This window comes from Dipodomys ordii, unplaced genomic scaffold (assembly GCF_000151885.1).
Source record: "Dipodomys ordii isolate 6190 unplaced genomic scaffold, Dord_2.0 Scaffold191, whole genome shotgun sequence".
Classification (NCBI taxonomy): Eukaryota; Metazoa; Chordata; class Mammalia; order Rodentia; family Heteromyidae; genus Dipodomys; species Dipodomys ordii.
The window spans coordinates 896,025-915,448 of record NW_012267407.1 but is presented as its reverse complement, the minus strand read 5'-3'; the positions used below and the strand labels follow the sequence as shown (position 1 = coordinate 915,448).

Below are 19,424 nucleotides of genomic sequence, written 5' to 3'. Positions count from 1 at the left end.
GGGGGCCGCCGCCGGAACTGCCGTTCACCTCGCGCCGCCTTGGGATCCCGCGGCCCCCGCCCGGTGCGATGACGTCAAGACGTCATCCCGGGGCACGCTGGGAAATGGAGTCTCTGGACGGAAGTCGCTAGACCCTCTATGCCCCCAGGCACATTGGGAAGTGCGCACTTCTTCCCAGGGAGTCGAGTGGAAACGGCCTGTCCTGGGGAACTCTGGGAAAAGGCCGGAGCGCGGACCGCGGCATGCTGGGAGATGTAGTTCTCTGAAGGAAACAGAGCCTGGTAGGATAAGGGATATGGGAGTGGGGGGAACTAAAAGGTACTGAAAGATACAGAACTATGGCCCGGCACCGGTGGGCTCACGCCTGTAATCCTAGCTACTCAGGAGGCTGAGATCTGAGGATCGTGGTTCAAAGCCAGCTCGGGCAGAAAAGTCCGTGAACCTCTTACCTCCAATAAACCACTAGAAAACCGGAAGTGGTGCTTTAGCTCAAGTGGTAGAGTGCTAGTCTTGAGCTGAAGAGCTGAGGGACAGCGCCCAGGCCCAGAGTTCTGGGCCCCACGACTGACAAAATAATAATAATAATACAGAACTACGGCCCTCAAAGGCTACCCACTTCTCATACACTGTATACCCCATTTATTCCATTTATCCTGGCTTATCTAGCCCCTCTAGTTAGAAATCAACTCCCTGAGGGCAGGGATTCTTTTTGCATTCTAGAAAATACCACATATAGATAGATAGATAGATAGATAGATAGATAGATAGATAGATAGATAGATAGATAGATAGATAGATAGATAGATAGATAGAGATATACACGGGGTTACAGTTGCATGAGTAAGGTAATGAGTACATTGTTACCTCTCCAGAAAAAATACCTTTTTAAATGAATGAACAGCCTAGGTTGTGGGAAAACTCCAGAGCCCACGTGAAAGTGGGTCTTCATCCCAGAGGCCTTTGAAGACAGTTTCCCCAAGAAGGTGTGAAGCAAGAAGCTGTGGTGCAAAGGTCACGTCAACCTTGGCAACCTCAGGCATGCTGGGGAATGTAGTTTCCCGGCCATACCCCTGAAGGCACAACGCGTTGTAGGCCAGGGGACTCCCATCCCAGAAAATCAGGTCACAGGACAAAAAAGTCAAATGCCAGTTCCTCTGAGTGCCCAAATGGTCAGGAAAAACATCAAAGAACTCAGCAGCAGATTTATCTGAGGAGCCTTTATTTAGAACATTTATTTATTTAGAGTTGCATGTGGGACCCACTGGGTTGGCTCCCGACGCCTCAAGGTGGGCCTGGGGTCCTGCGCTGCTCATTTCCAGCGGCCTCCCACGCGGCCCTTTCCCGCCCCTTTGCGGCTGTGGGAGAAAGATGCATGCCGTGTCAGGCAGGGATCTGCAGCACCCCAGGCCTTGAATTCAATCAGCCAAGCACCCGCCCCCAGTCAAGGGAGGAGGTAGGCCCAGGCAGGCCATTACTCTTCAGATTCACTGAGAGTGGGAGGTGGACCATGTGGGAGTTGATTTCAGGGAGTCAGGAGGTTCATAGGTGGGATGGGGAAGGAAGGGGGATCCAATGTCGGGGTGGCATGCTGGATGGTGCTGTGTGTGTGTGTGTGTGTGTGTGTGTGTGTGTGTGTGCGCGCGCGCGCGATCCCAGCTATTCAAGAAGCAGAGATAGGAGTGTGGTGAGTTCAAGGAGAACCTGGGCAAAATCAGCAAGACTCTGTCTCAAAAGCACCATACAAGCCAGGCCTATCATCCCAGCTAGTTGGGAGGCAGAGGCCAAGAAAATCACATTTTGAGGCTAGCCCAAGTAAAAAGTTACTGTGATTTCTCCCCACCCTCCCCCTTCCCATCTCAACCAATAAAATTTGACTGTGATAGTGTGTCATTCTAGCAAAGGTGGGAAGGGCAAATGGGAAGCTCATGGCCCAGGCTGAAAAAAACAAACAAGCAAGCAGGTGGGGAGAGGAGAACCTACTCAAAAAATAAACAGAAAGAGCTAGGTCTGTGGCTCAAGTGGGTAAGCACCTGCTTAGCGACATAAGGTTCTGAGTTCAAACCTGAGAATATATAAATATATATACGTATATATTTTAATCTCTCAGGCTCTGTTTATTCCATCTATATATACTATATACACACATATATATACAGTATGTATATATATGTATATACATAATACATACATACGTATATATTATATACATATATATTATACACATTATACATATAGTATATGTATATATAGTATATATACATATACATAATATATATTATATGTGGAATAAACAGAGACTGAGAATGAAACAAAGAAAAATACATGGAGCCATAGAGGACACTGGGCCAGAGCCCTCAGTGCAGTAAGCGAGGGCCTAACAGTCCAGTGTGGGACTCAGGGCAGAGTTCCAGGCACTGCCCACCAGATGCCAGGGGCGGGGTCCAGCTGGGACATGGGAAAGTCAGGAGGAAGCACGGAAGTAGAGCCATTTGTCCTGAGTTCTGAGGCTTGGCTTGGGTTCCCAGCACATTCATGCACACACACACACACACACACACACACACACAGCATTGCTCTGGAACTAAGATCCCTGGCCCCCACACCATGAGTACAGGATTAGTGGGGGCTGCCGCAAAGCTTTAAGGGGTGGACAGGGAGCCTCAGGGCCAGAGGGTGGAGGAGGAACAGGGCAGCTTACAACTTCTGGGCGTGGCTGATGCGGTTGTACAGCACGTTGATCTGTAGGAGAGAGGGAAAGACTGGTCGGTGTGTGGGTGGAGGGGGACAGGCATGCCCACCTGCGGGCCCTGCCTACACTGCCGGCCCCGTCTACCCCGCCCACCCAAGCAGGCCGCGCCCATCCACTCTACTCTGCCCACGTTATAGGCCATACCCACGCCACCCACACCCACCCGACAGGCCCGGGCCCACTTACCCTGACATACCCACGCCATCAGCCTCGCCACCCTCGCCCACCAGGCGGGCCCTGTCCCACCGGAAGGCCACGCCCACTTCGCCGACACCCACCCGGAAGGCCCCGCCCCCCCCCCCCCGGGCCCGCCTCCGGCCTGCCTGCCCAGAGCCCAGGGCCCGCCTCACCTCGTATTTCTGCTGCTTCAGCTTCTCCATCAGGTCGAACTTCTCAGACTCCAGCTGGTGGATCCAGTCCAGCAGCTCCTGGGCCTTCTCCCTGGCGAGGAGGAGGGCGGGCTGTAACGGAGGGGAACCAGGAAGTCCCGAGCCCAGAGAGGGAGCTGGCCGGAGTCACACAGCGCGGAGGGGGCGCGGGGGTTCCATCCATCCCCACCGCGATCTCGCCGTTACCGGGTCGGGGTGGTGAGGGACCCACGGTGGGTCCGCAGCACACCAGGGAGGAAGACGAGGGAGATGAAGTGGGGCGGGAGAGGAGGAGAGAAGAGGGAGAGGCGTTTCCCAGAGAGCACAGGAGCGCCCGGAGAGAGGGAGACACGCACCCCGACTAACAGTGCCAGACCCTGCCGCCTCCCGGGCCAGGCCCTCCGCCTCCCGCGCCGCCTACCGGAGCTGGTCTTCCCCCAGGTACTCGATGTTCAGAGGCTTCTTCCGCTCCGACAGGATCCGAAGTTTCGTCTCCCGCCCGGTCTGACGCTTTCCCCGCTTCTGTTCTGCCTGCGGGACGGGGAGCGGAGGCCTGGGCCGGGGCCAGGCTTCTCCTCCGGACCAAACCCGTGTCCAGTCCAGAGCAGCAACTCCCCCGACCCCGGCCTCCACCCTCAGACCCAGCCCTCACCGGACCGCGAATCCGACCTCCACCCCCTCTTTCCCCAGGCCGCCCTCACCTTGACCAGGTAGCCCCCGAAGTGGGCGCCCATGTTGGACAGAACCTTCTTCTTCTTGGCGTCGTCCTCCGCCCGCTTCTTGGCCTCCTCCTCCTCCTTGCGCATCTTCTCCTCCTGCGGGAATGGCGGGGTTCACCCACGGGGCGCCACACGGTGCGGAATCGAGTCCCGAGGGGACTTAGGGTGCACCGTGAGTGAGCTGCATCCCAAGTGAGCTCGGGGTGACCTAGGGGCCCTCCAGACCCAGCCCCGGGACGCAGCGCCCACCGCCAGCTTGGCCTGCCGCTCGCGCTCCTTCTCTGTTCTGAAGCGCTGTTGCTCAGCTCTCTCGGCCCGGCGCCTCTCCTGGGGGTGGGGGCAGGTGAAGGGGAGAAGGAGAGTAAGGGGGTGAGGAGACCAGCCCTCACCCCTGGAAGTCAAGAGGAAAGAGAAGCAGGTCCAGCCTCTGCCTGGGGCTGAGGGGAGTCCATCTTCTGTGTCCCCCCCCAAGTCCCCAGACACCACGGGGAGAGGAGAGGGGACCCCGGACCCCACGGGCACTGCACGCACAATGCGGTCCTTCAGCGCGATGAGCTCCTCTTCCTCCTTCTTGCGCTGCTCGAAGTGCACGTCGATGAGTGTTTGCAACTCCAACAGGTCCTTCTCCATGCGCTTCCTGTGGATGTCCTGCGGGCCAGGGCCCCATCACCCCGTGACCCCACCGACCCAGCCCCTCCCAGCAGGAAGGAATGACACAGTTTGTACAGCAGGGGACAATTCTCAATTCAGCCCCCTCCGCCCCCCCCCCCCAAGGCCACCAGGCCTGGCCCACCGCTGCGCTTACATCGAAATCCACGCGCTCCCCTTCGGGGATCTTGGGGGGAATCAGAGGAGGCACAACTGGACGGCTGCACAGTCAGAGGGGTAACCGCGTGAGCAGGCTGCCCTTGCTACCCCAGAGCCCTCCCGCTGCCCAAGTGACAGCAAGGGATCCCATGGGGCTGTCAGAAAAAACAAAACCAGCAGATGACACAGATTTGATACAATAGAAAAATGTAGACAGCCCGTGGCTGCTTATCACGCCTGTAACTAGAGCAACTCCAGAAGCTGAGATTAAGCCTAGCGCCAGTGGTTCATGCCTGTCATCCTAGCTACTCAGGAGGCTGACATCTGAGGATCACGGTTCAAAGCCAGCTCATGAGACTCTTATCTCCAATAAACTAGAGAAAACCTGCTCGCCTTGAGGTGAAGAGCTCAGGGATAATGCCCAGGCCCCGAGTTCAAGCCCCAGGACCAAAAAAAAGCTGAGATTTAAATTTTTTTTTTTGCCAGTCCTGGGACTTGAACTCAGGGCCTAGGCACTGTCCCTGAGCTCTTCACTCAAGGCTAGCACCCTACCACTTTGAGCCACAGCTTCACTTCCAGCTGTCTGGGGGTTGATGGGAAATGAGAACAAGAAAGTCCTGTGGGCTCTTTGATTTCAGCCCTCTCCTCCTCTTCTTTCTTTCTCCCTCTCCCTGGAGATGGAAGAACCTCTATAAGAAGCACAACCACGGTTCACATTCCCTCCTCGGCTCACCTGGGTTTAGGGCGCTCCTCTTCTGGGGGTGGTGGAAGATATAAAGATTATTAGCAAGAATTCAGAGCAGCCCCAAGCCTCAGCCCCCCAGGAGCCCAGGGTAGCACCCTAGAATCAGGGCTGGGGAGGAGGGGAGAGGAGAAGGGAGGGAGGAGGAGGAAGCCAGGTATGCGTATCAGATATACATTCAGCCCTGGTGTGGGGGCCCTGGGACCCCAGCCTCGCCCCTAATAAGCCCAGAGTTGCTGGCCTCCATCAAGGCCTGGGGGGGTGGAGGTGGGGACTGAGCTCAATGAGGGAAATTGCCTCCGGGGCCCAGGACCTGGCTTCCAGCCTCACCACCATTATAATATTAATAATAATAGCAATAATAATAGAAGGCCAGCCACGGAGGGGGCCCGGCCCTTCTGCTCATCCAGCTACACCGGGGATCTGGCCTCAGGCCCCTTTCCCCTTTTGGGACACAGACACCCTGTTTCTATTGCGATCCTCAAGTCCAGGCCCCAACCTCTGAATGTATATGGAGGAGAAAGACGACAGGCAGGGCGGGGGTGCCGGGCCCTTTAAAGAAGGGACTCGAGGGCGGCAGAGCCATTTCCTTTCTTAGCCACCAGAGGGCGCCGCGCCGCCGGGGCTTAAAGGGCGTGGCTGCGTGGGGGCGTGGCCTGGCGCGGTGTGGAGGCGGGCCCGGGGCGCGCGGGTTACCCAGGAGCCAAGGGGCGACGCTGGAGGGCCGTCCGCGTGATATCGGGGTCCCCAGGCCCCCGAAATCGCTCTCGGGAAGCCAAGCAGTCGCGGTTACCTCGCTCAGCCGCTGGCTCCGGCACCTCGGGGGCTGGGAAGAGCGGGAGGAGAAGCGGGGTTTGGGCGTGCGGGGAGGGGGCACGGCCAAACGGGGTGTTGCGGGCAGGAGGGAAGAGACCGGAGCGGGGGTTAGAGGGTGAGTCGCGGCTGCGGGGGCCCGCACTCCATGGTCCGAGCGCCCCAAGCCCCGCACCCCGCCCCGCCCCGCACCCCGGCATCCAGCTCGGCCCTCCCCGCGGAGTTCGGGCCTCACCTTCCTCCTCCTCCTCTGCTGCCTCCTCAGCTGGACGGGCGGGGCGGACAAGGGGGATGTTAGGAGCTGGGGTCCAGGCCGGAGGGCGGGGCGAGAGCCGAGCCCGGCCCTGTGCACCCGGCCCTGAGGCGGTCACAGCGCCCCGACGGGGCGGGCGGCCCTGGGCGCCTCGCGCCCCACTGCACCCCTGCGCGGCCCCCAGGCCCAGACCCGGGTCCTCATTGCCACTCACCTTCCACCTGCTCCCTGAGGACGGACGGATGGAGAGAAGGAGGCATAGTTAGTTCTCTTGGGGAGGGCAGGGGACGGAGGGAGAGGGGCAGAGGGGCTAACCGCATGACCAGTCCCGCCACCCCCACTTACTCCTCATAGTCTTGATCCTCGAGGTCCGACATCCTGGAGAAACCTGAGGGCCAGAAAAGAGGCGCGGTGCGGGAGGCCACCGAGGAGGAGGAGCTGGGAGCCTGGACCCCTGGGCCTGAGGGAGGAGGCTGGAGCCTGGACCCCCTACTCTGAGGGAAGAGGCTGGGGTCTGCACCCCTGGATCTGAGGGAGGAGGCTGGGGCCCAAGCTAGTCTTCAGTCTGCTTGGAACGTGTCTGGGGCAGCTGGAGGGCTGCAGGCCCCACCCCGTGCACAGCTGTCCCCTTTTGTCCTGTGATATGCTACTGTCTGTCCCCTTTTGTCCTGTGACAGGTCCAGGAACTTGATCCGGTGGGATTAGGGGTACCAGAGAAGGGACAGTGGCCTGAAGACAATGGCTGCCCCACCCTGAGTGCTATTTCGGGGTATGTTGTAGTTGGCTGAACGGGACATTTCCTCAGAGCTTCTGAGACTGCCAGCCCCATCGCCCCCCCTCCCCCCGCTCTCCCCTGCTGGGCTCCCACACCTTCACCCCATCCACAGAGGGCTGGGTGCCTTACCTCTCCCATCTCCATGACCCTCTAGGCCCCAAAGTTCCCAGATTAAGGGACCCCCAAATCCTAAGACCCACAGATTCTGACACCCTCAAATCTGTGACCCCTGGAAACAGACCAACACTTCCATCAAACTCCAGCTCCTAGGTCCCCAGTTCATGAAAGAGCACATATATACAGCTCAGACACTCCAGGTATGGACCTCAATTCTAGACCTCAAGGTATATGACATCCCCCAAGAAACATACCTTGATGGTCAAGTTCGGAGGTGCATTTCATAGCACCCTGCACCATTACACCCCCAAAGTGGATACTCTGATTCTAGGCTCTCAAACTCTTAAACAACACTGAGAACATCTACTGTCTGAGCTGTTTGACCCACTAGCCCAGATTGCCCCGATTTCTGTGACTCCCCCACCCCAGTCCCAAGCAGTCCTAGGGAAGTGTTCCCCAGAACAACCTGCAAATTCCAACACCTGTTCCTCCATTCCTGTCTCCCACACTCCCAAACCTTCTGTGCCTACCTCTGTGCATCCCCTAGACCTTCCGGACCCCCAGAGCCCCCCACTCCCCCTTACCTAAGGCCAGGCCACAGAAGCTCTAAAGGCAGTGGGAGCCTTTGCAGAAAGCCCTGGCCCACGGGTGCCAGGGTTTATAGCCGCAAGCTCAGCCCCGCCTCGGAGGCGGGGGTCAGGGGAGGGGAGAGAATTCCTTTGCTCAGACACAAGTGCCACAGCTCCAAAGTTCCAGCCACCCTGCCCCCCGTTCCCGTGAGTCCAGGCATCTCCCAGATGCTCCAAGACGCCATCGGTGACCCCTGGAGCCTGGGCCAGGGTCAGGCACCCCCCTCAAAGAGAACTAAATAACTCCCTGACAGGGATCCAGCGCCCCAGCTTTGAAGTGCTAGAATGGGCACACAGCCAGCGCTAGGAGGCTGCTTCATGATAAAGTGGGTACAAGACCACTTCCTGCTCCCTCTCTCCATTTCCGGGGCTCCATTTGTTTCACCAACGACTCCTGAGGGCTTCCACCGGTGTATCTCTGTCTTTCTGAACTTCTCCATCTCTGTCCCTCTGTTTCCCTCTCCCCGCCCCCACCCCTTTGTCACCAGAATGCCACCCTGGTGACAGCAGGCTCTAAAGCTGGGGAGCAGGTGTGGCGGGGAGAGGAGAGGACGGGGTGTCATTAAACTGGCGCGACCTTCCCCTCCCTCCCACCTGACACGGGTCTGTTTTTGTAGCCTCTGCCCCACCCCCTTTCCAGCCAAGCTATGACCTTGAACTCCAGGGAAACCAGCCTTGGGAAACAGGCGTCCTCTGCTGCTTGGTCTTCATCTTTGTGTTTTGTTTCTCGACCTTTCCTGGCTCTCTGGTTGGGTTCTGCTATTTGTCTCTTCTCTGAGGGTTTTCTGTCTATCACTTTGTCTCTGCCCCTTGGTGTGTCTGTCCATACCTCAGTTTCCCTCTGGCTTTCTCTCTGTGCTCCATGGGGAATGGGGGAGGGGGGCACATGCGCCTGTCTCTCTAGTTCTCTGAGTCTGGTGAGTCCATGTGGTTTTACCTTCTTTGGGTTCCTTTCTGTATCTTCGCCATCTACCTGCAGCTCAGTGAGTACCCTAGTCTGTTTTCTTCCTTTGTGTTTCTGTCATCCTTCTTCTCTCATGGGTCCGTGGCTGTCTCCCCAGCACCCCTCTGTGTCTCTGTCCCTCTCTTTTGAATTGTGACCACAAGACCCATGGTAGAAGTCCAGCCTGCCTGGGCTGGGCCATGGCTTGAGGACATGGGCCCTCCCTTTCTGACTTCCCCAGCCTCCGCGCAGCCGCAGACAAGCAGTCACTTCCGGCTCTGAGAGAGACTTTATTCCTCGGGGACATTCCCAGGGCCTAGGTGGCCCTGGCGGGCTCAGCCCTCAAACTTTTTCTTGCGGCCCTCCATTCCGCTCAGCGCATCAATGTTCTTCCGCCAGTCGCCCACCTCCCGGTTTTCCTGGGGGTGAGGGATAAGGTCAAAGCTTAGGATCTCTTCCTGTCTCCCATCCCCGGGTGTCCCCTACCTTCCCTGGAGCTTGCTGGACCGCTGTGTTCTGGATGCCTGGCCAGGAATCTGGTTCTAGCACTATTGTAAACCCTCTGACAATTCCCCCATGCACTTCCTGTTCCCTTTGTGGTACTTCCTGTCCTCCTCATGTACTTCCTGTCTCCTTCATGGCATTTCCTGTCCCCTTATATACTTTGCGTTTTTTTTTTTTTTTTTTGTCAGTCATAGGGCTTGAACTCTGGGCCTGGGCGCTATCCCTCAGCTCTTCAGCTCAAGGTGAGCACTCTACCACCTGAGCCACAACACCACTTCCAGTTTTCTGGTGGTTTATTGGAGATAAGAGTCTCATGGACTTTCCTGCCCAGGCTGGCTTTGAACCATAATCCTCAGATTTCAGCCTCCTGAGTAGCTAGGATGACAGGCATGAGACACTGGCACCCAGCTTTTGCTATCTTCTTGAGTACTTCTTTACTATTAATCTTCTGTCTTCTTTCTATTTCCTGTGTCCCTTAAATACTTCTCTGTACAATTTGCATCAGCTTCCTTCTTCCCTTCCTTCTATGCTCCTGTCTTTCCCTTCTTTCCTGAGTTGCTTTGTTTCTCTCGTGAGTTTCTGGTAGAGTCATCAACTTCCTGATTCTTGCCTCCTCTCTCCCCAATGCACTTACTATCTTCCCCTCTTCATGTCTTACTGCCTTCCTCATGCACTTCCTGTGTCCCCTGTGCAGCTCACCTCCTGCCTTCCTCTTGCACTTCTTGTGTCCCCTGTGCTTCTCACTGAAAACCTTTGCCAGCTGCCACAACTCCCTCCACACTTGCTCACAGCCTTCATCTGAGCACCATCGCAGCTCCCAGGCCCTGCCCAGGGGCCTTGCCCATGCTCACCTTCTCAGTGTCCTCCTTTTTCACCTGCTTCAGGTGAGCCCGCAGGTCCAAGGTCTCCTTGGCCCGGGTGCCCAGCAGTGCCTGCATCATAGCATCTGCCGAGATCCGCACCCTCCTCAGGGTGGGCCGCTTAAACTTGCCACGGAGGTCAAAGATCTTCTGGGTCAGGTCTGCAATCTGAGGGTGTGGAGGTCTGACCCACATGCCTCCCACCTTACACTTCCCTCCAAGGCTCACCTTCCCTTCCTGGACCCCTGCTGCTATTCAGGGGGACAATTCTGGAACTCAGGATTGTCAGATGTGCCCCAGCTTCGTCTCCTGACACTTCTGACACATCATGGCCAGCGAGGTGTAAGCCACAAGGCCCCACTCATTCTTGAGTTCATTACACTGTTCAGTGCTCCAACCACACATTTCCACAAGAGTATCTACACGTCCCAGCCCCACCATTGCTCCTGTGATCCATGTGCTGAAACACACTTCCCTTTCCATATTATGTTCATCTGTCACAGTGGTCCTGACTCTCCTGAGATCTGCCACCAAAAGCAGCTGCCAGAGCCAGACTAAGACCCCAGCCCCGAGGGTGCCACCCCGCCCAGGACTCCCACCTCCGTGATGTTCTTGGTAACTTTTGCCTCCACATCATATCTCTCCTCATCCACCTTGTCCACCCGGGTGTGGAGCTTCCGGCATAGCTCCTGGTGAAGGGAAATGGGTGTGTTGTGGGGTCATGGAAGATGGGATTCCCAGGTCTGCGGGATGAGGGCTGGGTTTGAACCCTGGGCCTGGGTGAAAGAGCTAAAGTCAGGACCTCTGGGTCTGAGGGAAGAGGGCTGGGGCCTGACCATCTGGTCTGCAAGTGGGAGACTGGAACCTAGACTCCAGAGAATTTGGCTAGAGGAACCATGTTTTGGAAATGGCTGTCACCCAACTCTGCTTTCCCGAGATTAAGGCTACAGCCAGGCAGCCGCCCGTGGCTCATCCTAGCTACTCAGGAGGCTGAGATCTGAGGATTGCAAGTTTAAGGTGACCCAGGAAGGAAACCCTTATCTCCAATGAACCACCAGAAAACTGGAAGTGGAGCTGTGGCTTAAAGTGGTCCAGCGCTACGTTTGGTGGGTTGTGGGGCTTGAATTCTGGACTGGGCGCTGTCCCCGGGCTTTTTCTGCTGAGCTTCTAGGCCCCGGGTAGAAGGCGCCATCCTGCCTGCACGCCTGAGCCCAGGCACACAGGCCGGCGATCGTCCATCCTCACCTGCAGCTCCTCGAAGCCCAGCCCGGTCAGCTCCAGAGGCTGGCATCGGGTGCTGAGGGCACGGCCCTTCTCCCCGCGCCGCTCCTCCGCTTCCCGCTCCAGCTCCTGCTTGGCAATCTGCAGCATCAGCATCTGCGGAGGGGAAGGGGGCACGCCGGCCCCGCCGCATAAAGTAACGACCCAGCCCCTCAGGGCCCTGCCGGCCCCCACCCGCCCGCAGGCGGACAGCCTCACCTTCAGCTGCAGTTTCCTTGAAGCGGAGATCTTAGACTTTTTCTGCCAGGGCGACGTGGAGCATGTAGGAGTCAAGGAGGGACACGTGATAGACAGTGGGAAGGACTCCACGACCCCAGTCAAGTGCGTACAGACTGGGGGTCGCTCCCCATTTGCATGCCTTTTGCATGCCTCTCAAATGCATTCACCAGTCTAGGACTCCATTCCCGCTAGGCACTGACCAGTCACCCCCCCAGCCTGTGGACAGGCAGCTCCCACCAATCGGAACCTATCCTTTCCAGAAAGCCCGCCCACCTATCTTAACCCTGCCCATAGCAAAACCCCACCCCCTGGCTCTGAGGCCTGGCCCCGCCCTTCCATCAGGAGGCCTCACCCAAGACCCTAAACCCCACAGGGCACTGACCCCGCCCCTGCAAGCCCCGCCCATCGATGCACAGGCCCCGCCCACCTTGGCGTGGGGCTCGGTGGCATAAGCCCGGTAGTTGGCAGAGGAGCGACGTCTGACCGGGGCAGGGGCGGGGCTCGGTTCCCCAGCCTGCGGGTAGAGGGTCAGAAGTCGCATCATCACCGAGAGGTCCCCACTCGTCCCCAGCCCCTGCGCCCTGCAGACCCCTCAGTGTGGCACCCACCCAGGAGCCCCAGGCCACCCCGCACCCCTGCTTCAGCCCGTGGCACTCACCGCCTCGCTGCTCCTGCAAGGGGAACACGGAGAGGGTGGTTAGTGGGCCATGGAGGTGCTGCCCCGAAGGGATGTCGAAGGTCCCCCTGAGGCCGGGGCCACCCATCCATCCCCCCGGGGTGCCTGGAGTCCGATCCCCTCTCGCTTTCTCACCTTGCTTCCCCGGGACCCCGCCCTGCGTTCCCCCCCACACACACACTGGTCCAGCCTCCCAGGACCCTGCAGACCGCCCCATCCCTCTTTCCTGGGGGTCCCCACACACTCATCAGCCATGGGAGGTTGGAGGCAGAGCAGGGGGCTCCTGCCAGGCCAGTGAGGGGTGTCTGGGGTGACCTTGGCGGTCCCCAAACTGCGGTCTCCTCCGGTCCGCTCGAGCCTGGGTGAGGACGCTGAGATAAGGGCCGAGGACAGACACTAAATATACTGTCTCCTCCCCCACCAGGGTGGGAGAGGATGACGCAAGAGGGGTGGGGCGGGCGGACTTCCAGCTAGATCCCTAGTGGCCTCCTCCCTCTGACCTTCAAGTTCTAACCCCCTCCTCTTCCTTCAAGCCCAAGACTACAGGGCTCTTGCCCTGGTCCTTCCACCTCGGATAGAGTCCAGCTTCAGCCCCCTCCGCTCTCAAAGGCAGAGATCCAGACACTCAGCCCCTCCTCCCTCCGAGACCCAAGATCCTCCACCTTCAGCCCCTGCTGAGAATGTCCCCTATGCTTTTCATTGTCCTAGAGTCAGTTTGAGCTCCAAATCTGCTAGCCACACAGTACCTGTAGCTGGTTGGTTTGAGGGTCAGGGTGTGGGACCTATGTTACTGAGAAATACACCTCAGTCTGCCTGGAACCCCCGAAGTCTGGTTTCTGGACATATGGGCCCTCCCCTCCCAGCCCTGGAGACAGACTGGGGTCAGGAGAAATACTAGACACCGACAGAGAAGAGATCCCAGCGTTTTTATTTGCTCCGTGTGGGAGCTGACTGGGCCCTGGAGAGCCTTCGCATCCCCGGTTGAGCAGGGACCGCCCCAGGAGAAAGGCACAACAGAGGCCAGGTTTCAGGTGAGAACTCTCGGCAGAGGGGAAACAGACTTCTGAGAAACAATCTACGTAGGGTTCTAGGAGTTGAAGGGAGAATCCCAGAAACGGAATCCGAAATGCTCGGCATCCATCCAATGCTGAGAAAGAAAATTCTATCAGGGTTAGAATCGTTGAGCAGGTTCCAGTCTATTAAGGATGAGGTGTTTGGGCTCTTGGTTTTGGAGTCAACCTGCCCAGAGCCTCCCTGGGCAGGGCCAGCAGCTTCCGGTGGACCCTAGTACGCAGACCCTAGTACCCAGAGAGCTTCTGAGAATGGGGCCAGGCCTAGAGGTCAGGGGGTGTGGCCACGTCCGTCCGCGGTATGCTTATTGCTTCTGGGGGTGTGCCACGTCCACCTGGGGCGGGTCCATTGCTTCGGGGGGCGTGGTCACGTCATCTTGGGGAGGGTTCATTGTTTCTGGGGGCGTGGTCACGTCAGCCTGAGCCGGGCTCATTGCTTCTGGAGGCGTGGCCGCGTCCTCCTGGGACAGGTTTATTGCGTCTAGGGGCGTGGCCACGACCTCCTGAGCCAGGCTCATTGCTTCTGGAGGCGTGGCCGCGTCCGCCTGGGGCGGGCACATTGCTTCTAGGGGCGTGGCCACTTCCGCCCAGGGCGGGCTCATTCCTGCTAGAGGCGGGGTTTGGACCTCGCGGAGCGGAGGTTCTGATCCCACAGCTGAGTCCTTGAGGTAAGCGGCCGAGTCCCCCGACTTACAGAAGCGCGCGAAGGTCTCGGAGGGGTGGGCCCCAGGGTGCTCAGCGAACCCAGCGGCCCGCGCCAGCTCCCCAACCTGGGCGGAGAAAGCCCGCAGCTGCTCGGGCCGCAGGTCCACCATGTACCTGCTCAGGGAAGGCGGGTGAGGCCCCGCTTCCGGCCGGCCCCAATCCCGCCCCGATCCCCAACCCGGCGCTCCGCGGGCTCACCTAGCGAGTTCCACGACGAGGTTCCCGCCGCGGGCCACGCAGGCCCCCAGCTCGGGGCTGAGAAGATGGGCCATGCTGCAAAGAGCAGGGGAGGGTTGGGTAGGGACGTGCTCCAGGGCTCGAGGGGCCGGGCCTGGGACCCCGTGCCTGCACCGTACCCCTTACCCGCAGGACACATAGAGGAGCTGGAACCGGCCACGGTGGCAGCTCTTGTGGTGCAGAGTCTGCGCGGAGCCCAGGGGCAGGAAGTGGATAGTGAAGGGCGCCGCAGTGGGCGCCTTCCCTGGATGGAGGAGCCGCGGGGGCGGGGGGAGGGCGGGGGAGGCAGACCTTGAGACTAGCGAAGCCTGGGGCAGGGGCGGCGGGGCCTGCGCTGCGGACTCCTCCCTCCTCCCCCCTCCCCCGCCCCGGCCAGGCCGGCCACCGCCGGCCATCCTCCCGGCTGAGGCGGGTCGCCCGCCCCCGAGCCCCGTGCGCCTACAGAGTCCATTTTACACCAGGCAACCGTAGACGGAGAGAGGAAGAGCGGGCATCTCCGGAGAGGGCTTGGCACCGGGCAGGGCCAGTGTTGGTCGCCCAGTCGGATGCTTGCCCCAAAAGCTGGAACTCAGACCCCACCCCCCCACACACGGTGCCAGGACTTGGGGAAAGGGGAGACAAGCCCCCGAGCACCCCGCCAAGCACCTGAGGCGTCGGCGGGCCCGGGGTCCCCCTGCGAGCGCCCCCAGGCGGCCAGCTCCCGGAGCAGCTCCGCCACGTTGTGCCGCGTGATCTCCCCGGCGGTCTGACGGGCAGAGAGGAGGCTCGACGGGACCCGGGCCGGGACCTCGCGTGCCCAGGGCTGAACTTGGGGCGCTGGGGGAGACCGGGTGTAGTCCTGGGGGGGGCTGTAACTCGGGGGGCCAAGACCGCGCCCACACCTTGACCGGCTGTCCGTTGCTGGTCCGCAGGAGGCTCTGGTCGTCCGTCTCAATGCCGAAGGCCACGAAGGGCCCCGTGGCAATGTCCCCCCAGTACCCGCGCGCCGCCACGCGTTCCCCACGCTGCGGAGGGGGGTGAGGCGGGGGGAAGCGGGTTGAGGAGGGGGGTGGGCGAGCGAGGCCGCGCAGAGGCGGATGGGGGTGGGGAAGGGGGGACGGAGGTGGGGGGCGGGCAAAGCCGCACGGGGGGCGGGGGCAGGCGGGCGAGGCCCTCCCCGAGACCCAGACCGGGGACCCGGGACGAAGAGGTCAGAAGGGCAGGCGGCACTGACGTGGCTCAGGAGGCGCCCGGACGCCAGCGTCCTGTTGGGCTCGAGGTAAGCGCCCGGGTCCCTGAGCTCGAAGGCCACGCCCGTGTCCCGCCAGCGCCGGAACTCGCGGGTGTGGATGACCTGGGCCTGGGTGTGGATGAAGGGCCGGCTAGGGGAGTCCGCGGCACCGTCAGGGGCCACGATCCCGTGTCCGCCCTCCGCCTCGCTTCCGTCCCCCGCCTCGCGGCCGTCCGTCTGTCCGCCCCTCACCCCGCGGTCGTGCAGCTTCATGCGCAGGTCCCAGTCGCTGACGCCGTGGCGCGCGTCGTAGCGCGAGCCCAGGTAATGGCGAAGCCGCGCGTCCCAGAGCCGGCGCACGGGGAAGGCCGCGGGGCCCCGCTCCGCTCCGGACCAGAAGCGGAACACTGCCTCCAGGGCGTCCCGCTCGCGAAACTGCGGACACGCGTGGGGAGAGAGCGGAGTGGGGGTAGGGAGAGCGGCTGCTCCCTTCCACCACGGAGACCGCACCCCGCCCCCGAGCTGGGACCCGGGACCCGAACTCGCGACCCTCTTCCCCCCGACCCCGTCCCCGGCCGGGCAGGCGGGGAGGCCGAGCCCGCACCTTGAGAGCGCAGAGGCGGAGCCAGGGAAACTGCCGCTCCAGGCGGTCGGGCTCTGGGACTAGCTGCGCCAGGCGCGCGGCCTGCGCGCGCACGTAGGCGGCCACCGGGGGGCGCAGCAGCGCGTTTCCCCACAGCTCCAGGAAGGTCTCGCTGCGCTCTGCAGGGGGGCAGGGAGAGACGGGGTGGGGGGATCGAGAGAGCACACGTCAGACTCAGACCCGGACCAGGAGCCCGCCCGAGAATAACGGGGTCACCAGTCCTCACCCGGGGCCCCGAATCCCGGGCCAGCCTGATGTCTGCGTCTGTCTGTCTCTACCTACAGTGGCACTGGAGACCTTCTAAGCACTCTTCTACTTGAGTGACAACCCAGCCCTTTTCCATTTAGTGTTCGGGAGGTTTCTTGCTTCCGCCTGGGGCGGAGAGGCGGGGAGGGCCTTCCACCTCAGCCTTTTTTGTTGGCATTAAACAATATGATTGAGCCCTGCGCGGATGGCTCACGCCTGTCATCCCAGCAACTCAGGAAGCTGAGATCTGAGGATCGCTGTTCAAAGCCAGCCCTGGGCAGGAAAGTCCTTGAGACTCTTATCTCCAATAAACCACTAGGAAACCAGAAGTGGTGCTGTGGCTCAAGTGGTAGAGCGCTCGCCTTGAGCAGAAGAGCTGAGGGGCAGCGTCCAGACCCAGAGTTCAAGCCCCACAACTGACAATAATAATAATGTGATTGAAACATGGTTTGGTTATTGTTATTGTTGTTTTTCTTTGTGGTGCTGAGGAATTGAACCAGGGCCTCATGCAATTGAGGCAAGCACTCTATAAGGTTTATATGTTTTAGTGGTGTGATTGAATAACGCAAGAAAGTGGGATCAGAACTGACCTTGAATGCCCATCTTGTCTAGCTCCTCCAGAGCAAGGCTGAAGATCAGCATGTGCCGGGCCACTGCTTCCAGATTATTCTCCAGCACATAAAACTGGAGGTCAGATGGACAGGGCAAAATGAATCTGCATCCCTAGAACCCCAAAACCTAACCCCCCAATGCCAGAGACCTTTCTCCTGGTCAAAACCCAAAGCCCCTGGCCCTTTGCTCCCCCCAAGACGACGGTCCCGGATCCCAGCTCCCACCGGTGACTCTGACAATGCAGATTCCAGCTCTAGATCCACACCCTCTTCCCTCCACAACCCAGGGATGTGGGCTGTAGGTTCTTCCTCTTTACCCTACTCCACCCCCTCCCTCCTCCCCTTCCCCTCCTCTCCCTTCTCCCCTTTCCCTCCTCTCCCTTCTCCCCTTCCCCTCCTCTCCCTTCTCCCCTTTCTCCTCCTTCCCCCCTTCCTTCCCTCCCCCCTCCCCTCCCTTCCTCCTCCCCTTCCTACTTTCCCTCCCCTCCTTCCTCCCTTCCCTTCCTCCCCTCCCAGGCCCCAGACCCCCCCCCCAGCTCACTTGGAAGCCCCTTCGAGGCCACAACGACGCCCGGGCCAGGGTCCGCAGCAGGTGCCGCCCGTCCACGGAGCCCAGCAGCAGCACCTCCAGCTCGGGGGGCCCGGGCTCGGGGTCGGCTCGATGGTCCCATTCCGCAGGAGGACCTGGCCGGAGGACGGCAGGCTGGGCCTCCGCACCGCGGCCCCGCAGGCTCACCCTGGTCGGGCCTGGGCTCCCAGGGATCCGCGGCCCAGCATCCTGAGGCTGGGAGTCCGCAGAGGGGACTCGGGGAGCCCCTGCCCTGTGCCCAGCCCTGCGACCCCGCCTTGCCCCGGCCCTGGTTGGGGACTCCGGCTTCAGAGGGCACGCGACCCGGGAAGGGGAGACTCCGGGTGAGGGGGACCCCCTGGGGAGGCTGCCGGGTGAGGGGACCCCTGGGGAAGCTCCAGGATGGGGGGGACACCGGGGGAAGGCTCCCAGGGAGGGTTCCCGGGTGAGAAAGCTCCTGGGGGTAGGGACCCTGGGGGAGGGCTTCAGAGTGCGGGAAGACCCCGGGTGGGAGGACCCCGGGGTGCCTCACTCTCCGCCTGCAGGTCCAGCGCCGGGGACAGGCCCCACCAGGACACCGAGCCGAAGCCGGTGCCGGACCCCGCCGCGGTGGTCATACCCCTGCGGAACAGACACCTGAGAATCCCCACCCATCTCCCTCCACTCTCTTCTCACCCCTTAATCCCCACGTGACCCCCCCTCTCACCTTTAACCTTCCAAATATCCCGGGACGGTCCTGGCACCGCGCAGCACCGCGCTTCGGCGCCTCACTACAACCGCTGACCCAAGGCCCGCCCCTTTTGGTTAATTAGCCAATGAGAGCGTGTGGGCTTGCAAAGCCTGACCAATGAATAAGGATATGGCCCGCCTACTGCAAACTTCCGACCAATAGGAGCGCCGAGGAACGGCCAGTTTCCCCACACACACACACCAGCTCGGGAGACGCGGTTGCCAAGACGACGGGGCGGCGGAGAAGGGACCATCCGGGTCTGTCCACCTCCTGGGGAGGAGAAGGCCTGGTCTGCTGCTTCAAAGGAAGACCAGCGTCCAGATGCAGAAAACTGTCACCGGGCACTAAAAACAATTCAAAGCGGGTCGAAGACCTCAACATTAGACTTGAAACCTGATACTACTGCAAGGGGGAGTAAGAAAAACATTTGCACTTAACAGGTACAGCAGAAACTTACAGAAGAGTCCCAGGAGGCCCAAAAGCCAGCAGACAGATTTGACAAGTGGGAAGACATCCCAATACAAAGTGTCTGCACAATCTAAGGATATAGTTAATACACTAGAAAGACAGCAGACAGGCTGGGAGAAGCTCTTTGCCAGCATGCCTCAAAGGCCTAATAGCCAGTATATCCAAGGAGCTCAAGAAACGAACCCCTCCCAAACTTAATAAACCAATCACTAAACGGGCAAGAGAGCTAAGGAGAGACTTCTCAGAAGAAGAGGGAAGAATGGCACTGAAACACGGGAGGAAATGCAAATCAAAACAGATTCCAGGGTCTGGGAAGGTGGCTCAGTGGTAGAGTGCTTGCCTTGCATGCCTGAGGCCCTGGGTTTGATTCCTCAGCACCACATGCGCAGAAAAAGCCAGAAGTGGTGCTGTGGCTCAAGTGGTAGAGCACTAGCCTTGAGCTGAAGAGCTGAGGGACAGTGCCCAGGCCCAGAGTTCAGGC

The 19,424-nt window shown here is 60.0% G+C and overlaps 3 protein-coding genes across 6 annotated transcripts; all 3 read right to left on the bottom strand.

The window, feature by feature from the left end:
• Positions 1 to 1,204: 1,204 nt before the first annotated feature.
• Tnnt1 (troponin T type 1 (skeletal, slow)) lies at positions 1,205 to 7,985 on the bottom strand. Of its 3 annotated transcripts, none has more exons than XM_013034566.1 (14): positions 7,928 to 7,985; positions 6,797 to 6,839; positions 6,666 to 6,679; positions 6,434 to 6,463; positions 6,179 to 6,211; positions 5,377 to 5,398; positions 4,642 to 4,705; positions 4,368 to 4,484; positions 4,086 to 4,163; positions 3,819 to 3,932; positions 3,539 to 3,648; positions 3,100 to 3,190; positions 2,699 to 2,739; positions 1,205 to 1,355 (listed from the first exon to the last, which is right to left on the bottom strand). In XM_013034566.1, exons 2-14 carry the CDS (start codon positions 6,826 to 6,828, stop codon positions 1,310 to 1,312), a joined length of 792 nt encoding a protein of 263 aa, XP_012890020.1. In that variant the 5' UTR covers positions 6,829 to 6,839; positions 7,928 to 7,985; the 3' UTR covers positions 1,205 to 1,309. The 3 variants fall into 3 exon arrangements, with proteins under 3 accessions (XP_012890020.1, XP_012890021.1, XP_012890022.1); XM_013034567.1 differs by having other exon boundaries at positions 5,377 to 5,395; XM_013034568.1 differs by lacking the exon at positions 6,434 to 6,463.
• Positions 7,986 to 9,190: 1,205 nt separating this feature from the next.
• Tnni3 (troponin I type 3 (cardiac)) lies at positions 9,191 to 13,218 on the bottom strand. 2 transcript variants are annotated; one of them, XM_013034570.1, is made up of 9 exons: positions 13,202 to 13,218; positions 12,700 to 12,813; positions 12,438 to 12,450; positions 12,207 to 12,293; positions 11,759 to 11,800; positions 11,525 to 11,656; positions 10,879 to 10,968; positions 10,271 to 10,447; positions 9,191 to 9,334 (listed from the first exon to the last, which is right to left on the bottom strand). In XM_013034570.1, the coding sequence occupies exons 2-9, from the start codon at positions 12,708 to 12,710 to the stop codon at positions 9,251 to 9,253; spliced, it is 636 nt and encodes a 211-aa protein (XP_012890024.1). In that variant the 5' UTR covers positions 12,711 to 12,813; positions 13,202 to 13,218; the 3' UTR covers positions 9,191 to 9,250. The 2 variants fall into 2 exon arrangements, with proteins under 2 accessions (XP_012890024.1, XP_012890023.1); XM_013034569.1 differs by lacking the exons at positions 12,438 to 12,450; positions 12,700 to 12,813; positions 13,202 to 13,218 and having other exon boundaries at positions 9,210 to 9,334; positions 12,207 to 12,348.
• Positions 13,219 to 13,805: 587 nt separating this feature from the next.
• On the bottom strand, positions 13,806 to 18,529 carry Dnaaf3 (dynein, axonemal, assembly factor 3). The gene is made up of 12 exons (XM_013034571.1): positions 18,452 to 18,529; positions 18,278 to 18,381; positions 17,719 to 17,861; positions 17,157 to 17,250; positions 16,282 to 16,439; positions 15,930 to 16,112; positions 15,681 to 15,806; positions 15,349 to 15,471; positions 15,101 to 15,212; positions 14,594 to 14,711; positions 14,429 to 14,503; positions 13,806 to 14,344 (listed from the first exon to the last, which is right to left on the bottom strand). Exons 2-12 carry the CDS (start codon positions 18,360 to 18,362, stop codon positions 13,831 to 13,833), a joined length of 1,731 nt encoding a protein of 576 aa, XP_012890025.1. The 5' UTR covers positions 18,363 to 18,381; positions 18,452 to 18,529; the 3' UTR covers positions 13,806 to 13,830.
• Between the last annotated feature and the right edge of the window lie 895 nt (positions 18,530 to 19,424).

Bases quoted from the DNA above. Each gene is read 5' to 3' on its own strand.
- Tnnt1 (XM_013034566.1), bottom strand. From the start codon at position 6,828: ATGTCGGACCTCGAGGATCAAGACTATGAGGA. The intron at 4,164-4,367 runs GTGCGTGCAGTG...CCCCACCCCCAG, and splicing joins TCGCGCTGAAGGACCGCATT to GAGAGGCGCCGGGCCGAGAG. The intron at 2,740-3,099 runs GTGAGGCGGGCC...TCTCTCCTACAG, and splicing joins TGAAGCAGCAGAAATACGAG to ATCAACGTGCTGTACAACCG.
- Tnni3 (XM_013034569.1), bottom strand. From the start codon at position 12,323: ATGATGCGACTTCTGACCCTCTACCCGCAGGCTGGGGAACCGAGCCCC. The intron at 11,801-12,206 runs GTGGGCGGGGCC...TCGCCCTGGCAG, and splicing joins CCACCGAGCCCCACGCCAAG to AAAAAGTCTAAGATCTCCGC. The intron at 9,335-10,270 runs GTGAGCATGGGC...CCTCACCCCCAG, and splicing joins AAAAGGAGGACACTGAGAAG to GAAAACCGGGAGGTGGGCGA.
- Dnaaf3 (XM_013034571.1), bottom strand. From the start codon at position 18,362: ATGACCACCGCGGCGGGGTCCGGCACCGGCTTCGGCTCGGTGTCCTGG. The intron at 17,862-18,277 runs GTGAGGCACCCC...TCCTCCGGCCAG, and splicing joins GCTGGACCTGCAGGCGGAGA to GTCCTCCTGCGGAATGGGAC. The intron at 15,807-15,929 runs GTGAGGGGCGGA...ATCCACACCCAG, and splicing joins TGAAGCTGCACGACCGCGGG to GCCCAGGTCATCCACACCCG.